This window comes from Syzygium oleosum, unplaced genomic scaffold, assembly GCF_021117445.2.
Source record: "Syzygium oleosum isolate NSW1041296 unplaced genomic scaffold, Sole_v2.1 Sole_v2.01, whole genome shotgun sequence".
Classification (NCBI taxonomy): domain Eukaryota; kingdom Viridiplantae; phylum Streptophyta; class Magnoliopsida; order Myrtales; family Myrtaceae; genus Syzygium; species Syzygium oleosum.
The window spans coordinates 32,104,908-32,128,336 of NW_026607485.1; the positions used below are offsets into that span (position 1 = coordinate 32,104,908).

Consider the following 23,429-nt stretch of genomic DNA (forward strand, 5'->3'; position numbering starts at 1 on the left):
GATATCTCTCCAGGCCACTGTTTCAAACTTCCGAAATCACTTAGATCATGACTAAGAGCCTGCAAAATGGCTCAAAATGCCGAAAATGAGATTCATCATCTTGGAAATGTGGGAAGGTGCAAATATAGGCAGTCCCTACACGTAATTAGCACGTGGAGCCTTGGACTATCTTATACATTTGTAATTTCAAGGAAACATAAAGTAAGAAAACTCAAGAACAATCAACGTTCTTAGTCAACAAAAGAAGCACGTTTCTTGTAACATAACTCGGGAAAGGAAGCATATACAGAGATAATTCCAAACCCAAAATGAAGCGAAAGCATGACTGAGCCAAGCCAAATAAGGTCTGTGGTTCAAGGGCTAAAACACTCGACAAGCATACACACTGAGGCCTCGGAGCAGAGGACAGCTGGTGACCTGACTAGCTTGACTCGGCCGAAAACCGGAGACAGCCAACCCGAGCTCCCGGTCTCCGCTTGACTGGCTTCGCTGGCCTGAGTTTGCTGAGCCAGCTGAGAATATGGCTCGACCCATTTCACGTAGCTTCCTGGTCCACTTGTCCACAACCTCAGACATGGTCAATTTCTTCAGAATTATCAGAATTGAGTTCACTGAGTTGAACTAAGCTCACACAGAAGTGGAGAGAGACAATAACTGAGGAAATCGAAGCTGTTTGAGTTGGTTGATGATGTTGAGATGTGAGCGGGTCTTATTATCTGAAGTTGGGTTTTATAAAAAAAGAGTTGACTGAGTAGTTTTGGAGATAACATGGTTGATTTGGTACCTGTGTGCTCTCGGTGATCGTTGGTTGGTTTTCTGCAACTCTTTTTGTTTCCCTCTTCTTTTGTTGCTTCAAGAGGGACAAAGGAGAGGAAACCAGTACGAGCAAATGGTATCGTCTTATTTACGTTGATGGATTATCAAATCCATGTAAGGCTTTTTAAGAGGTCAATAATACCTGACAAGTCGTCCACTGCCCGCTGCCCTAGGCCATATATATTATCGGTATAAGATAAAAAGATCTGACAGTTCTCTTATGTAGGCTGGAACCATATCTGGTAGTGACTGTAATGTCGTCGTTGCAATTGCACATAGCCCATGGAAAATTAGTCTTGTAATCCACTGTGCAAAATTAAAATAATTTGAAAAGCCAAGAAAATCATTTGGCTTCGGGATCTGCACCTCCATACTTACAATCAAGATATCTATTATTCGCTGGTAGATGGATAATCATTCCAACCATCGGATACACTCCAAGAAGAAGGTGTCAGCATCACAATCAACAATTGCAGGAGGGCAGGAGATGAATCTCTAACAACTCAGCGAATAACTGCCGATTGTATTAAGCGAACTTTCCATTTGAAATACCTGATAACACTGATTCAATGGGTGGAAACAATTTCATCCGGTTTGGTGAAGACATACTCCAACCACAAGGTTCCTAACACAATCCAGTTGCTGATTACTCGGCCCACAATTGCGTCATTGCTCTAGAATGCAAGAGGAACTGGAAGAACCGAAGTGCTCAACATGCAGCTATCACCCATTTTCACTGAACTAGAGAGATTGTCCTAAAATTGAATGTGTGGACCGGCCTTACACCATAATTCTCCTGGTGGGCCGCAACCGTTCCTGCGTGATACAATGAATTGTTCTGACCACCGTTCTTGTGCGATACAACGGCCCGTTCCTGGGAACAGTAATCCTCCCTTTGGCTGCTTTCCCACTGGAGGAGCCCTGGCCACCATTCTCCAGCCAACGGACTAAACCAATCAGGAACTAGGAATGCTCCTCCGGCTACAAAACGATACCCAGCTGATGGAGCCCGCAAAATCAAATGGCTCTTCTTCAAGTCCTCACACTGCCATCATCAGCAAAGAAAAACCAGACGAGAACTTCCGGTCGTGTGACTCCGGGAGACCACCAGTTCCCGGGGCGAGAGGAGAGGCGTAAAGCACTCCCATCACATAGCATCTCATGATGTGAGTCCAAGTACCTTGGAGCTTTATGTCATAAGCGAGGATGAGCAGATATTGTACTCCAAGACCAAGCCCAAACCACATTGCCAAATTGACCTGGCAATCAGTGTGCTGCAACTCACTTACCTTACCCGGTGAGAAATGAGACAAGTTTGATCGGCACTTTGACACACCATTTGCTTATTTGCAGTGTTGCTCGAATCCATTTTGGCTCCCTTGACTTCAGCAGTTGGAATTTGCATGCAAATGCAGTGTGCTGCACATTGCACCATGGGATGTTTTGAGAATGCAGCTCCCCAAATCCCCTCCGAGTTGCTGTCGTCAAAAACTCAAATCCACGTTGTCCACCCTTCAAACATGTTGCAAAGGTTGTCCACGCTAGTAGCTTGGTTGATTAGACAATCCACCTGCTCCGCCGTGCTCACTTCTCTGAGAACAAAAATATATTGCTGTTATTACAAGATCGACACAACATATGAAGAATCGACAAAAGTTTTACCAGGTTTCATCAATATCTCGGCCATCTAGTTTCATCTCCATGCGCCTCAAATACTGACAATGCGTGAGCATTTTTACCTATAGATGACCGAGAATGTAAAATACAAGGTTTTGAGCCAAAGATGATAGTACTTCTTGATATATATGAGCCATAAAAAACAATAACAGAGAACCAGAGAAATAATATCAGATGAACAAATCCAGAAATGAAAGAACAAATTGAACTGATTAGAACATTAGACAAATTGAACTGGGTGAAAAGGAACCCACTCCCTTTCACCGATATGTACTTGCATGTGCCCAAATTCTCGCGGTTAAAAACAAAAGATAGGTTGAAAACGTATCTTGCAATCATCAAATGTTAAAACTTAGACAAAGCAATGACTATATTTATAAAAAAATAAAAAAGCTTCTGCAAAAGCAAAACACAGCTTAATTGGATCCAAAAAACTCGACTTTAGAATACATTTCCTGGTGAGGACCATTGACTTCATCATCTCCATGCACCAAGGCTTTTTCAAGCATACCTTTCAACATGTCCAATTCCACCAACAACGAGTCCCTTCCTTGTTCCACGACATCATTATCACCATGTCGCGGCAAGAAAACATAAGCTATGGCACAACTTGCCGTCACTACATGACTTGGATGCAAACAGACCTGGGATACCAGTGCATCAAGTTGCAGTATTTGTGCACAGATGATGACGGAAGGCCAAGATTCTGCAATGATAGGAGCTGAATATTCGTCTTCAAGACTCCGCGAATGTGAAATGAACTTAATTTTCCAGCTCCCACAGCTGAATTACCATTGTTCATTCTCACGCTCTGGAATAAAGTATCTATTGCAAGTGGATACAAGGTGGAGAAATTTTCGCGTAGAATTTCCACCGAGAGAGTCGAGCACTTCGACATGTCCCCAATCCATTTTGACCATCCAAATCTCTGTCCGAGCAAATTTGCCTAGCAGCTGTGGAAGCATCTTGTTAAGTGGATCGCTTATTTGCCCGAGAAGATTTGCTTCAACCCTGAAGAAGTGGACCGCAGAATGGTAGAAAAACGAGAAAGCAGGGCGAGCAGTCTTCGAAATTGTTGTGGAGTACCCAGACCCCATCCTGCAGCAGCGCATCCATGTCACCCTGGAACTTCGACGTTAATCCAAGCGAGAACTGCAAATTACCGACCCGATGCTTTTGGAATTGCACGAACCAATCCACAATAACACATCTATCTGATTCTCCGAAGTCCGGTATCAATGCCCAACCAAGAAGCAGATCCACGATGTCCACAAAATGGGTTTGGGAGCATCGAGAAAACTTTAGTGAGAACTGAGTTATAATGCCAAGAGGCGGTGCAATAAACTCCACGAGGTTCTTGCATCTTCGAGTAGCTGTCGGCATGCTTTGAGAATTGGTCGAGCATATCTTTCAATTCCATTAACATCCCCGACGTTAAGAAACTCCCGGAGGCTGTCCAGCGCCAGTTCCGCAGTACCATCTCCAGCATTCAAGTTAGTGAGCGATGGTAGTGACCAGCTAAATGAACCTATCCACCATAGTACCAAGCACGACATGGTTGTCTTCCATTTAATGCGTATAGGAAACGAAAAAGCTACAGCGCAGAGGGCCCCATATGCCGTGGCAGCTAATTGCCTGACCGAGTATGATCTGCTCGGGAAGTTGATAAAATTACTATAGCTTCTACTACAGTGCTACCGGTCTAGTTGACAGATTGTGCAGTGCATCAATCAAATAGGAAAGGTGGTCGAGAAATGAGCAACAACAACGATAAGAGCAACAAACTAAACCTCATCCCACCAAGCGGGGTCGGCTATATGAATCCTTTTGCTCGATTTTGTATCAAGTCTAAGAATAGCATTCTCTAGAAAGGCATGAAATCGGTCACTCAGGTGCTTTCTAATTAAAGCGATCGCCTTAATAAACGTGAGGTCCAAGACAATGGCCAAGCTGCCAAGTTATTGTATGAAGTAACAAGTGAAAATCAAGATCATTCAATTCGTTTCAAGCTCCTACAGATTTTATGCCTTTGGAAAGAGTACTGATTGCAATTGGGGGATTAGGAATCCCCCAATTGCATCTATTTAACCTATGAGATCATATTTTAGACGAGGGCCAAGAAACAAAAGTGCCGGCAGGATGCCAAGATTTATCTCAAAGCTCAATATGTTTGAACTAAAATTACAATTTTAGTTTGGTAAGCGCATTACTATATTGCATAAAACCACGTGATAGACATTATACAATGTCTTAAATATTTAAAAATCCAACTATATTATATGCATTGATTTAATGAAGAGTTACTTAGAATGTGCTAGCCATAAGATCCATAGCTAAGTCTTGATCGAGTTAAGATATGCATTATTTGGGCAAGGATGGACCTTTTTTTTTTATGCCTTTGGACAAAAAGTCCAAAGAGCTCTTTTCAAAACGACAAAATGTTCCATAAAGTCAAGTAGGCATTCTTTTTACCCCCTATCTCTTTTAAGAAATTATGTCCACACGTGATCCTACCAAACCCACAAAACGAACGAGTAAGCCGAACTTGTTAGTTCACTTGAAAGTTTTCAAGAAAGGATCAAGAAATGTGTGGATGTTGAGATTGATGAGGAAAAAATCTTTTTAGATCCCGAAAATCATGAGACATTACTCTCAAAAAACAGATGAATGAGTGATCTGTTAATTGCGGACGATCTACCTTGGTTTCAAGATAGTTTATACCGTTTTTTTTTTAAAATGTTTGATCAAACAATAAATAATATCTACACACATGCAAAGTATATTATACACAGGAACTATTCTGTAATCTTTACTATGTAAATTAAAGCAATGTATTCCATAGAGAATGTGAACATGCATAAAGAAATATTGATCTTATTCGGCACATAATCCTGAAACATGGAAAGTTCAAAAGGAAAAATTAGCCGGCCCAAACATATCGAAATTCGTATTGTCCCTGCTTCATGTTAAATGGGCCTGCTTTCTTATAATCAAGGATGACTACATAGTTTTAAGGAACCGATAACCCAACCCGACTCGAACAGTAATTTTTTTGGCTCGGGTGCTATGCAGGTCGAGTCTCGAGTCGAGCCACAAGAAAACACATACCCCACGTGTCTGGATCGAGCCAGGGATCAGCAGGGGACCAAGCCGTACCGACCCATTGACATCCGTATTGGCTACTAGCACCTCGGTGTGCCAGGGACAACTAGTTCGCCATCTTAAGATTTCATGATCCCGAATGGTGTGAAGCAACCATGGCTTATATCGGACGTTCTTTAACCGGTCGCCTCTCTCCACCCTTTTACCGATAAAAGAAGAAGGTTGGTGGAATGGCGAAATAATCGACCAAAGAGATGAAAACTAAACCCTACGCACTGAAAAAAACTGAAAGGGCCCAACCAAGACTGCACGTGGGTGGCTAGTGGTTGCGGGCACCGGATCCAAGAAGAATGCCCCCACTTCCTCCCTTCCTACCCCTCTCTCCTCCTTCGACACCATGCCTGTTGAAACAACACTTCAAAGAAAAAATATTTGTTCTTTAGTAAATTCTTTGCTGGTTGCTCCGATACCGACTCCAAAGTTAACTTTAGTTTTTCCTCCATCGTGCTAATTTAATCTAGATGCCTTTGATGCCCATGACTAGATTGGATTAATCAATTGGTTCCTACTGAAGATCCTTTAATTTTGTCCATAGAAATCTAAAAGAATATACCGCAACGAATGCCAAAGAGATACTCCGTTTTTATATCGCTTAGATGAGGAAACAAGCAGGCTCCAAAACAATTTAACGCTTGAATTGTCAAATGTTTTCAAATTACAAAGTGATTGGCCATGTCAAGTGTCATCAACTTATCATTCGTTGACTCACCAAAAGCATTCTCCGATTTGTGTTGTGTCCATAACATCGAAATTTGTAAATTCGAAATTACTGATGAGATGTTTGTTACGAATTTTCGTTGGAAATTACAAATTTTTTGATAAAAATCAATTTTTAAATTTTTTGAAAATTTCATTTCAATTTTTTTGGGAAAATGGCCCTCGCGGGGAGCGGAGCTGGTGGGGGGGGTGGTTACATTCGAATTCGCGATGAGATGCTTGTACTCGATTGTAAATCAATTAAACTGGGTTCGACTCTTTTCGAGCACAAGTGTGTCGATTACTTAGTCAATTGAACTTGAGCTCGAACATGCTTGACTAATGTAAGCCACGAGTCTAACAAAATGAAAACTTTTTACATTTTCAATGAGTTCATCAATCAACCTTGATGTGCTAATTAACGTAAATCAATTTGATAAAATGCACATTGATCTGGGTCTTCAAATTAAAGATGAGTTGTCTCTCAGGTTACAACATTGGTGGTCCCAATAAAGGTGAATCATCATAATCTTTTGGGGGATAGCGGAAGGAGAGGGAGGTAAACTTGGTAAATTCAAGTAATTCGACAGGATCCTAACCTAACGGTAACCAACCTCCCGAAGAATGGCTCCTCAAAGTTGAAGGATGGTAGAATCACCTTAGTCATCGGAAGAAAACTCTTGTCTTTCAGGATGCGTTCGTTTCACGGAAAATGAATGATTTGAAAAATATTGTTCTAAAAATGATTGCTTATATCGTAACCAATGAAAAATGATGTAATTATCGTGAACACTTTATGGCTGAACACTTTTGTAAACGATGAAAATATTTTTCGTTTATTTATTTTCGTAAACTATAAAAAAATATTTTTCGAATTAATCATTTTCCTCGACACAAACGAAATCTTAAATTTGTTTCGATCGTCTAAGTTAATAATGGGGCAAGTTATCAGCTGAAATGGTTTTGCTTTAATGTTCAAACTCAAGGGGTTGATCGAGTGGCCGAGAACTCTCTTTGGATCCGATAGCTACCAATTTGAAATCACGACATCTACCATTCAGAGTTACGATAGGAGCCACACCTTCTACCAATAGAGTATTACCCGATATGCACACATATGGTTTGTGTGAATGTATTTACGGGGATTAGTAAAATGAATTAATGAGAAATATTTCTATTAATACGTAATACCAACAAAGTATGCCTAAACAGTCTTGTTGTTGAAGAAAACATTTTTCATTAACTCGTTTTCCCAAGTAATGTCAATTATCAAAGTCAAAAAGTCCTTTTTAAATTCTTAATTTTTCGTGACGCGCTCTTTATACGTGTTTTACTCTTCGCATTGCAATTGTTTACTGTATCGGCGTGCTAAGCTTATCGAAGAGATGAAATATAATCAAGATATATCTTTTTTATCAGAGGTTCTATCGCACAAATTTATGAATGAGTTCCACCGATTGTTTAAGGGCTCGATCTTAATTTTATCAATTGAAAAGAAAATGCGTATAGCGAGTTGGGACCGGGATGGAGCAAATAGAACACGACAGCGCATGACTTTCCGTAGTTGTCTACCCTTCTATATCCACTGTCGGTGTTGCTGCTGCTGCTGGTCACCGAATCTCCTTCCTTCGTTCTGGGATGTTTGTTCTGAGCGAGAGCCAAATATGGCTCGCTCCACGACGGAATTTAGACGCAAGCCTAGCTTCTCCTTTTACTTTTCTTTTTTCTCTTTTGGCTGCTTCCTTTTATAAATTGATTATCAAGAGATAAACCATGTCAACACTATACAATCCTACGTGGCGTCCGCGACACCGAGCCGGGTTGCCACGTCATTGTCTTCACAGGAAAATAGCCAATGGCAGGTGCTAGTTAAGAAAATCGGATTCGGAACTTAGATATATATGTCTGTATATGGTTTCGATGATAACCTAAAGTTCGAGCTAAGAGTAAGATCGATAAGACAAGTCGGGTCAATTCCTTTTCGTCTTGGCGAAGAATCACGGACCGGTAGAAATGTATGCACCCAGCGTTACCCAAACTTGAGAAAATTCACCTGCCCCATGTACTTGCCTCATAAAGTACATGCCAACTAATCGAAAACATTCATATGCGTGTGTGTGTGTACCGACGCCAATAAAGACACGAATCGCCGGCCGTCCTCTCAGACCGTACCAAGAGGAGGGTTTCAAAAAATGAAAGCACAGAGCAAATTTTCGTTCTTTGCAGGGGACTGGTCATCTTGAATGTCCGCTATTCTCACGGGCACCAAAGTTCCCGCCTGCCACGGTCTCGGTCCGATCAAAATTCTCCCCGCAAAGTTTCGAATTCGGGCTGTGAGTGTCAGTGAGTAAAACTCTAATTTCCAGCCCACGTTTTTTTCCACAATAAGCAAACGCGGAAGCCATCGCTGGCCGTAGTTAAGGAGATTCGATTCAATTAGCAATGAGGAATGACATGACTCTACGAGCAGCAGCCCTCGTCAGTATGGCCGAAGGTGGGGTACGAACGGGCACGTTCAATTAGTCATGAAATCAAGCCCCCTTCTCTCTCTCTCTCTCTCTCTCAGTGCACAATTATGGAAAATGGGTAAAAAAGGAGGGGGGTCAAAAAAAGAAATTTCGAAAGAAAACGAAAGATGGGTTTATCTTTTTCCTCTCTCTTTCTGTTAACTTTGTGAAGGGAAAGAGCCAAGGATGGCTTTACGGTATGAATGGGGGATGTTTTGGTGCCAATTTTGGGGGGGGAGTCGTCCAAATTCGTCGCCCCAAAATTCCGTAAGGAATGATGGGAGCGAGTCTTGCTAGCACCGTGCGACGCGCACGCACGCCGCAAGGGGCTGATCTCTCAGCAATGATCATCCACATTTCCCGCAACAGGAAAGCTGCACTTTCGCAGTCTCTCTCTCTCTCTCTGTACCTGTGCCTGCCTGCTGAAATGAAATAACGTAAAAGGGAAAATGCAAAAGAAGAAAGAGAGGGATCGCCTCCCCACAACACACCCTATGGGAAACCGGCACAGAGCAGAGGCGAAGGAATCTCGGGACACCATGTGCCGCCCCTTAGCCGAAGCAATCATAGGGCTAAGTGACAAGCGTCCTCCTTTCAGTTCCCACCCACTATAAAAATGTCCCGAAAGAAAGACGGAAGAAAAGATAAGAAAGGATAAAGAAAGGAAAGGGGGGCCCGCCTCGCGACGTCATAATAAAATAACCAAAATTCGATGAATCACCTCCCTTCTCTCACTCGAGCAGTAGTATTTGCAGGACCACCCCTTTTGCCATGACACCTGCAAAACCCTCTCCCGCTCTCTCTCTCTCTGGAACGGTTAAGGAGTGGCAAGGTCTACAATTGAATGCTTTCGAAGAAAGAGAAGGGTGGGCGAACTGCGCACTTTGGGAGACAATTTACTGAGCAGCGGAAATAGGAAAGATTCTTCTCTCTCTCTCTCTCCCGCTCCTCCCCTCCTCCCCCTTTTCGCCTAACTTTGCTCTCCTTTCTTTTTTCGTCCCCCTTTCTCGTCCAATTGGGTGTGCGTACTTGCGAAGAAGGCTTTCGGAATGATACGCACACTTCGATTGGGCGAAGCACGAGCCACAGAGAGAGAGAGAGAGAGAGAGAGAGAGAGCGAGCGAGCGTCACATGGATGTGTACTCCTCTCTTCCCCATTCCTTCCTACACGTGTCCGTGGCTTACAGGGCATGGCGCGTTCGCCTGCCCCCACCAACCACCCCCGCCCGCCACCACCCTCCTCCTCCTCCTCCGCCGCCGCCCAACCCCCAGTGTTCACCGCCCCTTTTTTACCTCGTTCAAGTAAAAAAAATTTTCTTTCACCCTCCGAATCCCCCCAAACAAATTCAGCACCGACTAAAAAAAAGAAGAAAAAGAAGAAAAGGAGGGAATGTACTTTGCGCTGTTTTCATTGGGAAGAGAGCGGGGAAGTGGACAAAGAAAACAATGGAATGAAAGGAGGGGGGGGAAGGAAGAAGATTTCGCAGAAACCATAAATGCAACAAAAGGAGCTGATGAGTGGGTACTAGGAAAAGAAACACAGAGAAGTAGCAGAGAAAGAGACGCGGCATTTGGGGGAGACGGGGTAAATATGGGGTGGGGGAGGAGAATTCTGTCGTCGCGCACCGTCTTTCTTGATTGATGCTGAAAAGAACACAAAGTTTTCTTCTTCTTCTTCTGCTGCTTTGTTTTTTTTTTTTTGTTTTGGACCCGCGACTTTTCTTTTCCCAACTTTATTCGATAAGAAGAATGACAATTTCTCGTGTTTTTTTTTTCTGGGGAGGTTTTTCTTGCGGGAGATGGGGTTCTTCTGCTCCGTATACAAACCGTACCAGAGAACAGAAACTCCATCGCTTTCCCTAAACCCACACTACTACTACTATTACTACTACTACTACAAGAACTGTACTAGAAGATGGAGAGAGAGAGAGAGAGAGAGAGAGAGCGAGAGGGGGGGAGGGAGGGGCTGTACAGGAAGGGAGGTTAAAATGAGCTGACCTGATTGACTAGATTCAAGGAACTATTCGGAGACGAAGTACCCCTCTAAAACAGTGACAAGTCATGGAAGAAAGTGCATGCCATGCCCCCCACCCCCTGACGACGACGACGATGATCAGTCGCTTCTCCCTTCCGGCGGCTTGCTCTCTTCTATCCGAGACCACTCGTAGCGTCCTTTCAGCGGCTCTTCCTTGACAAAATCGAAGTTGTACCTGAAAAAAACACAACCCAACAAGTTCCATGCTCCCCGTCACGCATGTAACACAACGTCGCAGAAAAAAAATTCTCGCGGCTTTTTCCGCGAGAAAAACGGTGGGAAAAAAAGATGGCGCTCAGAAGGGTGAACCAAGAATTCTGGGCAACTTCTAAATCCCATTGGAAAGCTGAGAGAAAAGAAAGCGAACGTGAAGGGCTATGGTTTTCTTTTTTAGCTTTGTTTCGACTCACTTCTCCTTGAAGTTCTCGAGAGCTTCGCTTTTCTCCGCCATGGCGAAGAAGTCGTCGAGCTCGGCCTGCGTCGGCATTTTCGGTCTCCAGCGAGAATTGGCCTCCGACGTCGGCTTGGAAGCCGAACCCATGTCGTCGGACTCCGCTCCTCCGACCTCGCTCGACGGCGTCCTCTCTCTCCTGCAGAAATTTCACGAGTTCAGACGATGAAGAGAGAACCAGAATTCCAAAAGGTAACTGGAGAAGCGAAAGAAGCAAGAAAAAGGGTGAAGAGAGCCGTTTGTTTGTGATTCAAAAGTCGCGGAACTGTTTAAAAACTCGTAGGATTCCAGAAGAAGGTTCGAATTCTAGCTCAAACACATGGATCACCCACCTCGCACGGCGGCGGCGGCGATACGTGGAAGCGTCGGCTCCGTCGCTGTCCTCCTGCAAAACCGGGCATGTGAATGATCAGCCTCTTCTCTCGCACTGATATTACACGCGATTCGAATCCACAACTTAAAACACCGTGGATCAGATGATATATTATCTCGTGCAATTCCTAGGATCTTCACCTCCAGATCTACGAAATCGATCACCTCCTCCTCCACCTCGCTCGATCCGTTGCTCGAGCAGCACGACACCGAGACGAACTCGCAGGAGCTAGGGCCGCTCAAGCAGCGATCCTCCTCCCCCGCCGCCGCCGCGCTGCCGCCCCGGACGAGCGGGCGATCGCAGTGCGGCGAGCCGCACGAGGGCCTCAGCTCCTCCTCCGCCGCCGCCGCCTCCGCCGCGGCGCCGCGGCGCGCTCCGACTCTCCTCCTCTTCGGGGCCGGGGCGTTGGCGTCGGCCTTAGCGACGACGGCGGGAACGGGAGCGGCCGCCGCGGCCAGGCCGGCCCGAGCAGCTCGGGTCCTCGCTCCGGCCCCCGCGGCGTCCATCACCGCCACCGCCGCGCTTCCCCTGCACTTCCTCACCATCTCTCTAAGCCTCTCACTCGCTCTCTCTCCCTCTCTCTCTCTCTCTCTCTCTCTCTCTCTCTCTCTCTCTCTCTCTAGGAACCCGAAGCCTGTAGGTCTGCGCGACTGGCTGCGTCCATTTTTGTTGAAGGAAGGAAGGAAGGAAGGAAGGATTCCAGAGGTGGTGGTGGTGGTGATGAGCACGACGATGGGTAGACAGATAGAGAGAGGGAGAGAGATTTGGACGGTGGAGATACGTTCGGGGTTTTATTATAGGGGGGGGGGGGCGGTGGTCCCGGGGCTCCGTCAACAATGACGGGGAATCTGCAAACGGGAATTTTGACGGCGCCGTTATGCGGATCGGGCCCCAGCACCCCCGTTCCCCTCTCGAAATCGCGCCGGTGGTCCAGCCAATGAGGGCCCGACACGTGGGCGTGCCGAAACTGGCCCCGAGAGGGAGAGGGGAGAGGGAAGGCGAGGGGCAATGATTGGATAGAAGGAATGTGGAGCGCCCGATCCAACAGTCGGTGTGGGAAAAATAAAAATAAATAAATAATAAAATGTATTTTCCTTTTTTTTTTTTTTGCGTGCATAAATACCGACGGGTCACGGAATTATAAGGCGGGGGGAGCTAAAAATCGTGCGGCTCGCCAACCACGGAGGTTGCGCGGGGAGAGTTCTCGGCCGTCGGATGTCGTCTTCAGGACACGGATAACTGCTCTTGGAAGATTGAACGGTCGATTAGCCCGTGTCTCCCCCGAGAGCATTTACTACCTCGCGCGGGGGAGATCCTTAACTATTTTTTAACTTCTGATGCGCAGGGCCGCGCGAATTTTTCACGATCTTGGAGTTTCGGACGGGGTTGAACAATAATTGAGCATTTTCGGAACGTGTATGGATAACGAAACCATTATCATACTACCCGGAAGAGTTACAATACAGATCTCCAACGCCCTTCTTCGTTTGAAAAAAAAAAAAAAAAAAAAAGGGCGTAGAGGAAGTGTTTATCCGTACAAATGATCTTGGTACCCTTTGGTGTCCTTTACTAAGTTACCCTCGATACGTAGTGTTGTCATTGTGCTGGCATGATAGAATTTAGTGCATCGAAGACCGTAAAGTAATTTTAATTAATTGCTCAACAAGTTTTCTTGGAGAATTCTTTAACGGAATCTTTCGAATTTATCTTAATAAGTCAATTCCCTTATTAATGTGGCAAGTTGCATCGTAGAGACACGGGAGTGCTGACTTTGGCGGATCTAGGGAATTGAAGTAGTTTCCTATGTAATATTGTGGGATAATGACACAAACAGTCCATGAATTTTGGCTCAATGTGTAATTTGATACATGAACTTTTCATATAGTTCAGGGACTGGATTGAACACGTATCAAAAGTTCAGGGATGTCATTAAACAAATTAAAAGTTTAGGGACCACATTGCAAATTTTGCTAAAGTTCGAGGACTACATTGAACAAATTAAAAGTTCATGGACCAAATTGCATATTGAGCTAAAATTAAGGGACTGTTTGTGTCATTTTTTCTAATATTTTATATAACGATCTCGTAAAATTGGCACTCGAAAAAAAAAGAAAGATCGAGGTTTGAACTTTTTCGAAATTCAAACATCGAATAATTTCCCTCCATACACATCAATGACACCCTTCATTCTCTATCTCAAAGCTACACCGAATGTATAAGATACTTTCTTTTGGAGAGATAGACCGTTGTCCATCGTCGTTGTCCATTAAACGCGATTTCAACATCTTCTCAAACGTGTAATTAATGCCTCATCACATCATCATACAAAGCAAATCTACGAAATGTCTTTGGTTTTATGATCACCCGCCGTGTTGTCAAAGATTCAATCATCACACCCCATTTCCAATACTTCTTTCGAAAATCACACACCTAATCGACATTAGATGACACCACATTGATTTGGGACTTGACACGGGATGACGCACGTGATAGATTTTGTCCTGCAATCTGTCTTGGGTTTTGCTAAGTTATTGAAAAGCAAGAAAGAAGGAGAGGTTAACTTTTCACGAAGGGTATGAGTGAAAATCTAGACAACATCCATCCAAACAAGAGCAAATCAACAATGTAAATAACGGGTTTTCAAAATCAGGCCTGTACCGATACTCTCTACCTTTGCTTTGGATGACACGAGGCATAGGTGCAGAGGCCCGAGTACTTTGTGCAAGCTCACCGGGCGATTACATTCGGGAATATGGTCCCCTTTAGCCCGTGCAAGTTGCTTGAGTCAGATCAGGTTGCACACGGTTAGTCGGATTTGAATGAGTAGCCTCTGGCTTGAGACGCTCTCTCACCAACAAAATTTCGATTATCAAACGTTTCGATTTTTGACTTAAAAGTAGCATTACTAGCATTGTTAGCAAAAGACAAGGAATGTTTTGTAAGTCCTCCCAAGAGCTTCCTACTCCACGCTACCGTTCGCAAAACTCAAAAGAACTTTGGTCAATCGCGTAAACATGTTCGGACACCAATGTAGTCGCAATCCCACAATGATAAGCGGCCATGCAAGTAAAATCAGATTTCTTCATGCATTTACTTACTTGTGTTTTCCTGGTATCGCCGGTCAAGAAATATCCCGAGCTAATTTCCGTGCCCAGCCCGTCTCCCCAATCGTTAGCAAGCAATCACGTCCGTCGTCTACACCGTTATGGGGGGTGTATCCATGGAACAATGGCGGTCCGATGAGAGGGCTGGTGGCAACAGTTGCCCCCCCCCGGATCACTTGATGATGTTCCCAAAATTAAGCATAGCAAAAGCCCTTTTATTTCCTTCCCCTAAGTATGATTTTCGCGTCTGCCACCCTACACGAGCAATTACTTCCTCGCGGCCTAGCCTCCCAAGCTAATACCGGACAGGAACCGAACGCGAGACGACGTCGCGTTTTCCACAGAGGTACAAAGCACCAACCTTTTGATTATCCTACTCCCCCTCCCCCCAACGCATTGGATTCTCCATGCATTATTGCAAGAGAGCTTGGTCCAAGCGCTCGAGAAGGAGCATAGAGAGAGAGAGAGAGAGAGAGAGGAGGGGGGGCATAGCTTTGGCCTATGTCTTTGACTATTGGAAACCGATTTTGGCAAACAAGAAAGGGACTGGGCACTGCCTTCGAAAACAACCTCTCGTCGTGTGGAATTGGAGGAAAATCAACGATGGGACTACCAAATAATACGCAAGAGTCTCGTTTGGCATCATCTCTAGCTGCTGTCCGTTATGTTTGATGCTATATCTCGTGTTGTGTTGCGATCTAGCTATGGCTATATAAGGTATTGGACAATACCCTTTTTTGTGCTTTTTCTAAAACTTCCAAAATTATTGGAAAAAAAGAGTTATAGAAAAAAATTGGGGATATTGTTGTTCTCTGTAAAATTTGAGGTCTTAAAAGCTCTCGTAAGTACCTTACAAAAACTTGCGTAACTTCGCTTTGTATGCGTTTCGCATCTCTCGCCCGTTGAGATGAGCATCAAGTCACTTGCTACAAATAAAACTCCTGATTTCAACAGCGGTAGACGTGTAGGAAAAGGGCTTGCGCTGCCTATGGACCTGATATTTATTCTCATGTCCTTAGAGAGCCCAACTCAAAAGCTTAAACCTATAAGTGGAGGGAGATCTCATGTATACAAAGAGTATATAAACCCTATGTAAGCCGGATTAGGGACGGAACGTGTGGAATTGGACGAACAGGGTTCCTCGCACATACGAAATAAACAAGGGCAACTCTAATACCAGGTTAAAAAGTCCAATTCAAAAGTTTAAACCTACGGATAGAGGAAGGACGCATGTATACCGAGAGCGTATATGTTGGGAAAACCTCCTAATATATTTTGTGGTTAATAAAACTGTTCATGAGTATTTTGTAAGTCTGATAAATGCCTTGAAGTATTTTGATTCAGGAAGTTATTCCTGGAAGAGAAGCATATGGCAATCTTGTTCAGATTGTGAAATTACTTCAAGATAAGAGATTCAGACTTTACACTGCAGATGAAGAGGTTCAGACTTTATACTCAAAGAGGTTCAAACTTTACACCAGAGATGATGAACTACGGACACAAGTTCAGAACGTAAGTCCAGAACGTAATTCCAGAACGTAAAGTCCAAAACGTGACACAAGTTTAGAACGTAAATCCATAACGTAAAGTGTAGAACGTGACACGTATTCAGAATGTACATAACGGTTGGTAATCTAGATTGGATTTTACACTTAAAATAAATTGATTGACTCAATCTTGAAGATTGTTTTACAACGGTTTAATATGCAAAACATCTTGATTGATTGGCAATCAATCTCGAGACAAGTCACTTTCCAAGCGAAGAAGCTATACTTATGAAAACCAAGACTTTGGTTGCATGGGTGACCAGATTCAGTGGAGATTCAGATTTTGTCCCTCAACGGCTATGTAATCTTCTTGATACAATTCTGTCCGACAGGTAGATTGGAAGACGATTCTCTGGAGACTGTCCAACGGCTAGATTGGAAGTGGAGGAGTATAAAAGGAGACCAACGTGCCAAGGAGCAGAAGTAAGAAATGAAGTCTAGAATCTAGAATTCCAAATTCAAACATTTATACTTGTCTTCTGTAAGCTTAAACATGTAATCATTTGAAAGGTGTAAACAGTGTTATAAGTGTGTGCTTAGGTGTGAGATAATGTGATTTATCGGCTTGGTATAAGCAGCACCAGCTTCGAGGAGAAGTGCTAGGGTTTAAGCGGCACAACTTGTTGTAACTTCTCATTGATTTGATTAGTGGAATCCAGCCAATAGGTTGTCAGCGTGGGAGAGTGGACGTAGGCTTGATCTAAGCCGAACCACTATACGTCTTGTGTGCAAATTTTATCTTCTCTTGAAAACTCATTTTATTTAGTTAATTGCACATTTACTTATTTGCCATTCAAAGATTGTTCAAAATATGAACATTGTTCAGACTTTATCCATGATCAATTATTTCCGCTTTAAATTGATAAAAAAAAAGTACTCAAATCACATATTCATCCCCTCTCTAGGTGATATTTGCTAGTCTCATCAGTATAAACCCCGTATACAAGCGGGCATGGAAGTTGACATGAGTTTGGGAATGATGGAGGAGTACATAGGGAGGGAAGTGGGAGAGACAAAGGAAGGATGGGGCATTAAATTTAGGGCCATAACGGCATAATGCGAGTTAGGTAGTATTTGAGTGAATGCGTTTCGTTGGTAAATATTGTGAGAAAAATCTTTGCCATGCATAATAATACACCAAGATACGGACGTCGCACGTGTGTAGGGCTCGTTTCTTTGCATGGGAGGCGACATGGACCACCACCCTCTTTTATAATCTTGGTTTTCTTCTTCTACTGCATATGGGTCGATCATTAATACGAAATTCTCAATGGTACCAAACTGTGTCATAAAGTTTTGGGAACAAAAAAATATCGTGTGGGTTCAAAGTACAGAGAAGATATGCTAAACAGCATCAGTAGGGCGCTTGATTTGAATATGCCGGATCTTGTGCTCGAATCAAGGGTCACGCCCGTCATCGTTCTGGTGAAGCCTTACCTGATGGATGTGAGCAAGACGTTGGATGTGTCCATAGAGATCAGTCAAGCGGCAAAATATCCGAATCATCAAAAAAAAAGCCTACGGCTTTATATATAATGTGGAGTTTCTTTTTCTCCTGATTGACCCTCGCCGTCTTATATTTGACTTGTTTGATCCTATCGGACGAATGCCAGCCATAGTTTCTCGGTGCCGTTCGATTGTAATGAGACCCGACGCAGTCTCAATGGGCATCTTAAAAGCTTTCGTGGAGATTAACCGAGTAGAGAATTCGAATATACGTGTTGTGCTGAAAAGAGAAGAGGAAATATGAGAAGAACATGTAATTTTATTGCATTCTCGTACTGTCTTCATATGGGATTATAGCTTGATCCTGCAGATGAATGCAGGTCGTAATTTCTCGTACCGTTCATTGCGAGGGTCAATGCAATCTCATTCGACTTCGAGTGATTTAGTGAATGCTGGCCCTAAGAACAGATGATAAGATGAGTTGTAATGTCCAGTGTATATTTTGTTTTGATCTTCCTGTATAATATACAGATGTATTATGTTTATTTTGGACATCAGTAAATGTATTGTATCAGAAATGGAAAATGCCTCTCATCAAACTTGTCGCTTTTGTGAATATTATTAGTTTTCTCTAATGGTCCACCCAGCACATGTCTGAAAAAAAAAAAACCCTGATATAAAAAAAATTCAACATAATATTCCATGAAAAGTTATAGAAAAACTTCGAGATTAATAACTACCTTTTTCAACTTGGGCAAGTCATTAAACTATGCCCGTCTGGGCTATTGTGGACCTCGACATTCCCGAATGTTAAATACTCGAGGGGCAGAGGCAACTCTCACGCCTAAAGAAATATAGTGGCTGGAGTTAATACTCCGTAAGACTTTCCAACCTGGGCAAGTCGTTAAACTGTGCCCGTCTAGGTCTCTTGCGGATCTCAGCATCCCCATACGTTAAACACACAGGGGGGTAGAGGCAGCTCCCATGCCTTGAGAAATATGGTGGTTGGAGGTTAATTTCCATAAGACTTGGTCCTAAGCAAGACCTTAAAAAGGCTTCAGTTGGGGTTCGCTCGGACCTCGAAGTCCTCGGTATGTAAAACAACAAGATGGTATTCCCACTCTTCCGGAAAGATAGAGATAGGAAGAGAATTGGAAGGTCCAAGAGGTGTGGGTTATTTTCTTAATAATGACACAGTGCGCCACACAAATATGATGGCCATTAGGGTTCTGTTGGGAAATAACGAACAAGAAATCCTTCTAATGATTCAAAAATATCAGTGATTATCCAATACATCAATCGGTTCGATTATTTGATAAGTTTGAATACTCAACTCGGGTATTGTTTTTTAGCACAAAAGTCTCGACATTATCCTTAAAAAAAAATCCAATTTTTTTAATAACACATGTATCTGTTGTATATATGCATATAGTGATTTTTCATTGAAAATTTTATGGAGACAACTATCTATATTTTTTTTTCTTTTTGTAGAGACAAGCATCTAAGATGGGTGAGTGTTGGTTGTTGCCATTCAAATTAAAGAGGCCTTTAACATCATGACCAAAAGATGGAAAAAGCGAAAGATTCCTTTGAATAGACAAAGGCACATGGACCATTAGTTGTGTGTGGGTGCGCACGGGAAAACCATAAGGAATTAGGCGGCATACCTACTCAACCTTTGATGTTAAAAAGTGGTTTTAAGCCTCGTTTTAGTCGAATTCTTTTTAATTATTGTGAATAGGGAAAGTTAAAGAATATAATGATTGACCTTGTGTGTGGGATATTCTTTTGTGCCTTGACATGTTCTGTTGGGGGAACACACAGACTGTTCTTTAAACAAAATGTTCGATCTAGTTCATGGATGATGTGGGATACTTGAATAAACATATGTGGAGATGATAATCTCACAAGGGTCCAGTGTCATTTTCAGTACCAAGCAATTATTTTACAACCTTGAAGCACATTTATTACCATTTATATGGTGTAGACCCATAAAGAAATAAAATGGGACTGGTCTTGAATTTCTAGCGGATAAATCAAACCGATTCATGTCTCCGTCGCTCTTGAAATTTAGTGCACGACTCTTTTTGTTGTATGTTTAGGGATAAGGATAGTGTCAATGCCAAAATTAATGTGCAAGCCTACTTTCTTTTTAAAATGTTTTGGCCTCTCATTTAAGTATCGTCATTTTTGAAAAACCATCACTTATGTGACAATGATGATTGAGCTTACTTGAAAATCTTATGTGACATTCTTTTTTATGTTAAATCATCCAACTTGCCCTATCGGAAAAAAAACGAATATTTCAAATATAATCAGGACAACGTCGTTTTGAGAACAAATGTTGCCCCAAGTTGAGGATTTGAAGCTAAATTAGGTTGCAATCCAAATCCTAACCCCTATTTTGAGCTGTAAACCAAAAAGTTGCTGGTCGCTAATTCGCAATCCTCATCGCACCTCGCCTCTCCTCGTCCTCATCCTACTTCGAACATCGTCAAATCTTTATCTCTGCGATCAAATGTCCATCGTGCAAGTCTAACTTTGTGCATATTATTATCTCAATTGGTGCATCAAACATGAAAGTATATGTACTTCCAACCAATATACTTCATCTCTTTACGGGAAAAAACCACCAAAAACCCCAAATTTTACCATCTGTGACACATTTACCCCGAACTTTTTTTGTGACACCAAAAACCCCGAACTTTGCTTTTTGTAACACTTTTACCCCAATGTATTTAGTCCATGGGCATTTTCGTCTTTTTTTTTTTCTTTTTTTTATTTTTTTTTCTTTTCCGGCGAGGGGGGGCCTCGCCGGCGTCGAGCAAGGGCAGCCCCTCGCGCATCCGGCGAGGCGGCCCTCGCCGGCGTCGGGCGAGGCGGCCCTCGCCGCTGCCGACTCGGGCGAGGTCGACCCTCGCCCGACGTCGCGAGGGTCGACCCTCGCCGAGTCGGGCGAGGGCCGCCTCGCTCGCCCGGGCGAGGCGGACCTCGCCGGCGTCGGGCGAGGTCCGCCCTCGCACGGGCGAGCGAGGCGGCCCTCGCCCGATCCGGCGAGGTCGACCTCGCCGGCGTCAAGGGCGGCCTCGCGCATCCGGCGAGGGCGGCCTTCGCCCGGTCGAGCAAGGGCGGCCCCTCGCCGACTCGGCGAGGTCGACCCTCGCCGACGCGGCGAGGGTCGACCTCGCCCGAGCCGGGCGAGGGCCCCTCGCTCGCCCGAGCGAGGGCGGACCTCGACGCCGGCGAGGTCGACCTCGCACGGGCGAGCGAGGCGGCCCTCGCCCGATCCGGCGAGGTCGACCTCGCCCGAGCCTCGGCGAGGGCCGCCCTCGCTTCGCCCAGCGAGGTCGACCTCGCCGGCGTCGGGCGAGGGTCGACTCGCCCGAGTCGAGCGAGGCCACCTCGTCGCCTAGGCCCTCGCTCGCCTAGGCGAGGGCGACCCTGCGCCGGCGTCGGGCGAGTCCGCCCTCGCCTGGGCGGCGGGGCGGCCCTCGCCCGACTCCAGGCGAGGTCGACCTCGCCCAACGCCGGCGAGGGTCGGCCTCGCACGAGTCGGCGAGGGCCGCCCTCGCTCGCCTAGGCGAGGGCGAACCTCGCCAGGCCGGCGAGGGCCGCCCTCGCGGATCCGGCGAGGGCCGCCCTCGCTCGGCCGGCGAGGCCCCCTCGCCGGATCCGGCGAGGCGGCCTCGCCCGACGCCGACGAGGCCCCCCCTCGCCGGAAAGGAAAAAAAAGAAAAAAAAAAGCAAAAAAGACGAAAATGCCTATGGACTAAATACATTGGGGTAAATGTGTCACAAAAAGCAAAGTTCGGGGTTTTTGGTGTCACAAAAAAAAATTCGAAATAAATGTGTCACAGATGACAAAATTTGAGATTTTTGGTGATTTTTTGCCACTCTTTACTTATGTTTTGATGTTGTTTTACAATTTCAATAGGATATATTAAGTCATATATTTCAGTTGAGAAGATCTCGATTCATGAGGTGCATGTGTCATCAGAATTAGCAATCGTGGCCTTTCCATCCTAGGCTGCAGCAATAGGCTAGGGGTCCAAATGGAATCAATGTAAGTGGAGTCAAATCATAATTTAAGATGAGAGGGGAAGAGAGCTGGAAAAAAGATCTTTTTCTCCATGCCCACAAATACATCCCTTGGATTGGAAGATAAGAAGTTTGAAGAAAATGGAAAAGAAAACTAATTAGCCCAACAACTGGCTAGACATAATGGTGACCATTAATATCTTTCTCTGAGATGTGGCTGTTGAGATCTACTCATAACCTTTTTTTATGGAATAAATTAGAATTCCTTTTCAAGTGATCCGAATTCGTTATCATATTTAGTTGGACCCATTTTCATATAAAAAATTTAAATTAATAAGTTATGAGCCTATCTAGATATTTAACCGCCCTGCCTTATGCCATATTCCCGATGTAAGCTTTATTTCGCCTGATCTAAGGACACCTCAACAAGAACAAAACTAATTAGAATGGCCTGTTTGGATTCACTTTCGTTTTTTGCTTTTCCCTTAATTTAAGTCTTGCAGCTCACGCATTGTGACTTTTCATAAATTCAAAACCCGTGAAACTTTCCCGGCACTCCAATATTGTAAAATCATGTATAATTCTTTTTGTTTCATTTCTACCGGGAAACACCTTCTTCCCATGCAAAACAGTTTATGGTCTTTAGATTTTTTATTCAACAAGTGAAAGAAGACGACTATAATTTGCCTTGGCATCTCGATACTTTCTCGGCTGTTTCCTGGGAATGCACCAAAACGATAAAGAGCGAGCTATTTGCTCATGTCATGGTCGAACATCGTTGACTAAAATGGGTCTACCAAAAGCTACCATCGATTATTTTATTCACCAGCTTGATGACAACCTCGTCAAGAAAATGACTACTCAGCATCAGATGCACGGATTCTTAGATACGTTTGGTACTTAGAATAGGGTTAATAATTTACTCATATTAAAAAAAGCAATAATTACTTAATAATTCGCACTATATCCTCCTCTACCCTACTACTGCAAGTTCCCATTTAATATGTCTTTCGATGTACAAAGCCATGTGTAACCCTAGTTAAATAAAAGGAAAACGTAGATCAAAGATAATACACATCTCTTGGACATGTTTCGAACTCTACATGTTGAGGACTGGCATGGGTTGTCGATTATCGAACAAGATAGGGTATCTTGACACTCGACCTTAATGTCTTTTGACGCGCCAAAGAGCGAAATCAAGGACATAAAGCAAGAAATCTCCGAGAAATTTTTTGTCCTCTCGCGCTCTATGTACCTTTTGAAGCACATTTTATTCACGTGCGAGGAGTTGCGTGTACTATCAAACTAATGTCCAAATTATATATAAACATAGATCGAAGATTATACACATCTCATGAACATCTTTCGATCTCTACATGTTGAGGATTGACACGGGTTGTCGATTATTGAACAATGTAGGGTATCCCGATACTCGACCTTAATGTCCTTTGACACGCCGAAGACCGAAATCCAGGACATAGAATAAGAAATCTCCAAGAAATTTTTGTCCTCTCGCGCTCTACGTACCTTTCACAAACGCATGCTATTCATATGCAAGGAGATGCAATGTACTATCG

General features: G+C 43.9%; 1 protein-coding gene and 1 long non-coding RNA gene across 2 annotated transcripts; both read right to left on the reverse strand.

Moving 5' to 3' along the window:
• Window positions 1-237: 237 nt before the first annotated feature.
• On the reverse strand, window positions 238-4,085 carry LOC130140030 (uncharacterized). The gene is made up of 3 exons (XR_008818026.1): window positions 3,005-4,085; window positions 2,479-2,555; window positions 238-2,406 (listed from the first exon to the last, which is right to left on the reverse strand). It is a non-coding gene; the product is annotated as an uncharacterized LOC130140030 (long non-coding RNA).
• A 6,490-nt stretch (window positions 4,086-10,575) lies between these two features.
• Window positions 10,576-12,474, reverse strand: LOC115669608 (cyclin-dependent kinase inhibitor 6-like). Its single transcript, XM_056321463.1, has 4 exons — window positions 11,858-12,474; window positions 11,677-11,729; window positions 11,304-11,483; window positions 10,576-11,068 (listed from the first exon to the last, which is right to left on the reverse strand). Exons 1-4 carry the CDS (start codon window positions 12,260-12,262, stop codon window positions 10,972-10,974), a joined length of 735 nt encoding a protein of 244 aa, XP_056177438.1. The 5' UTR covers window positions 12,263-12,474; the 3' UTR covers window positions 10,576-10,971.
• Window positions 12,475-23,429: the final 10,955 nt, after the last annotated feature.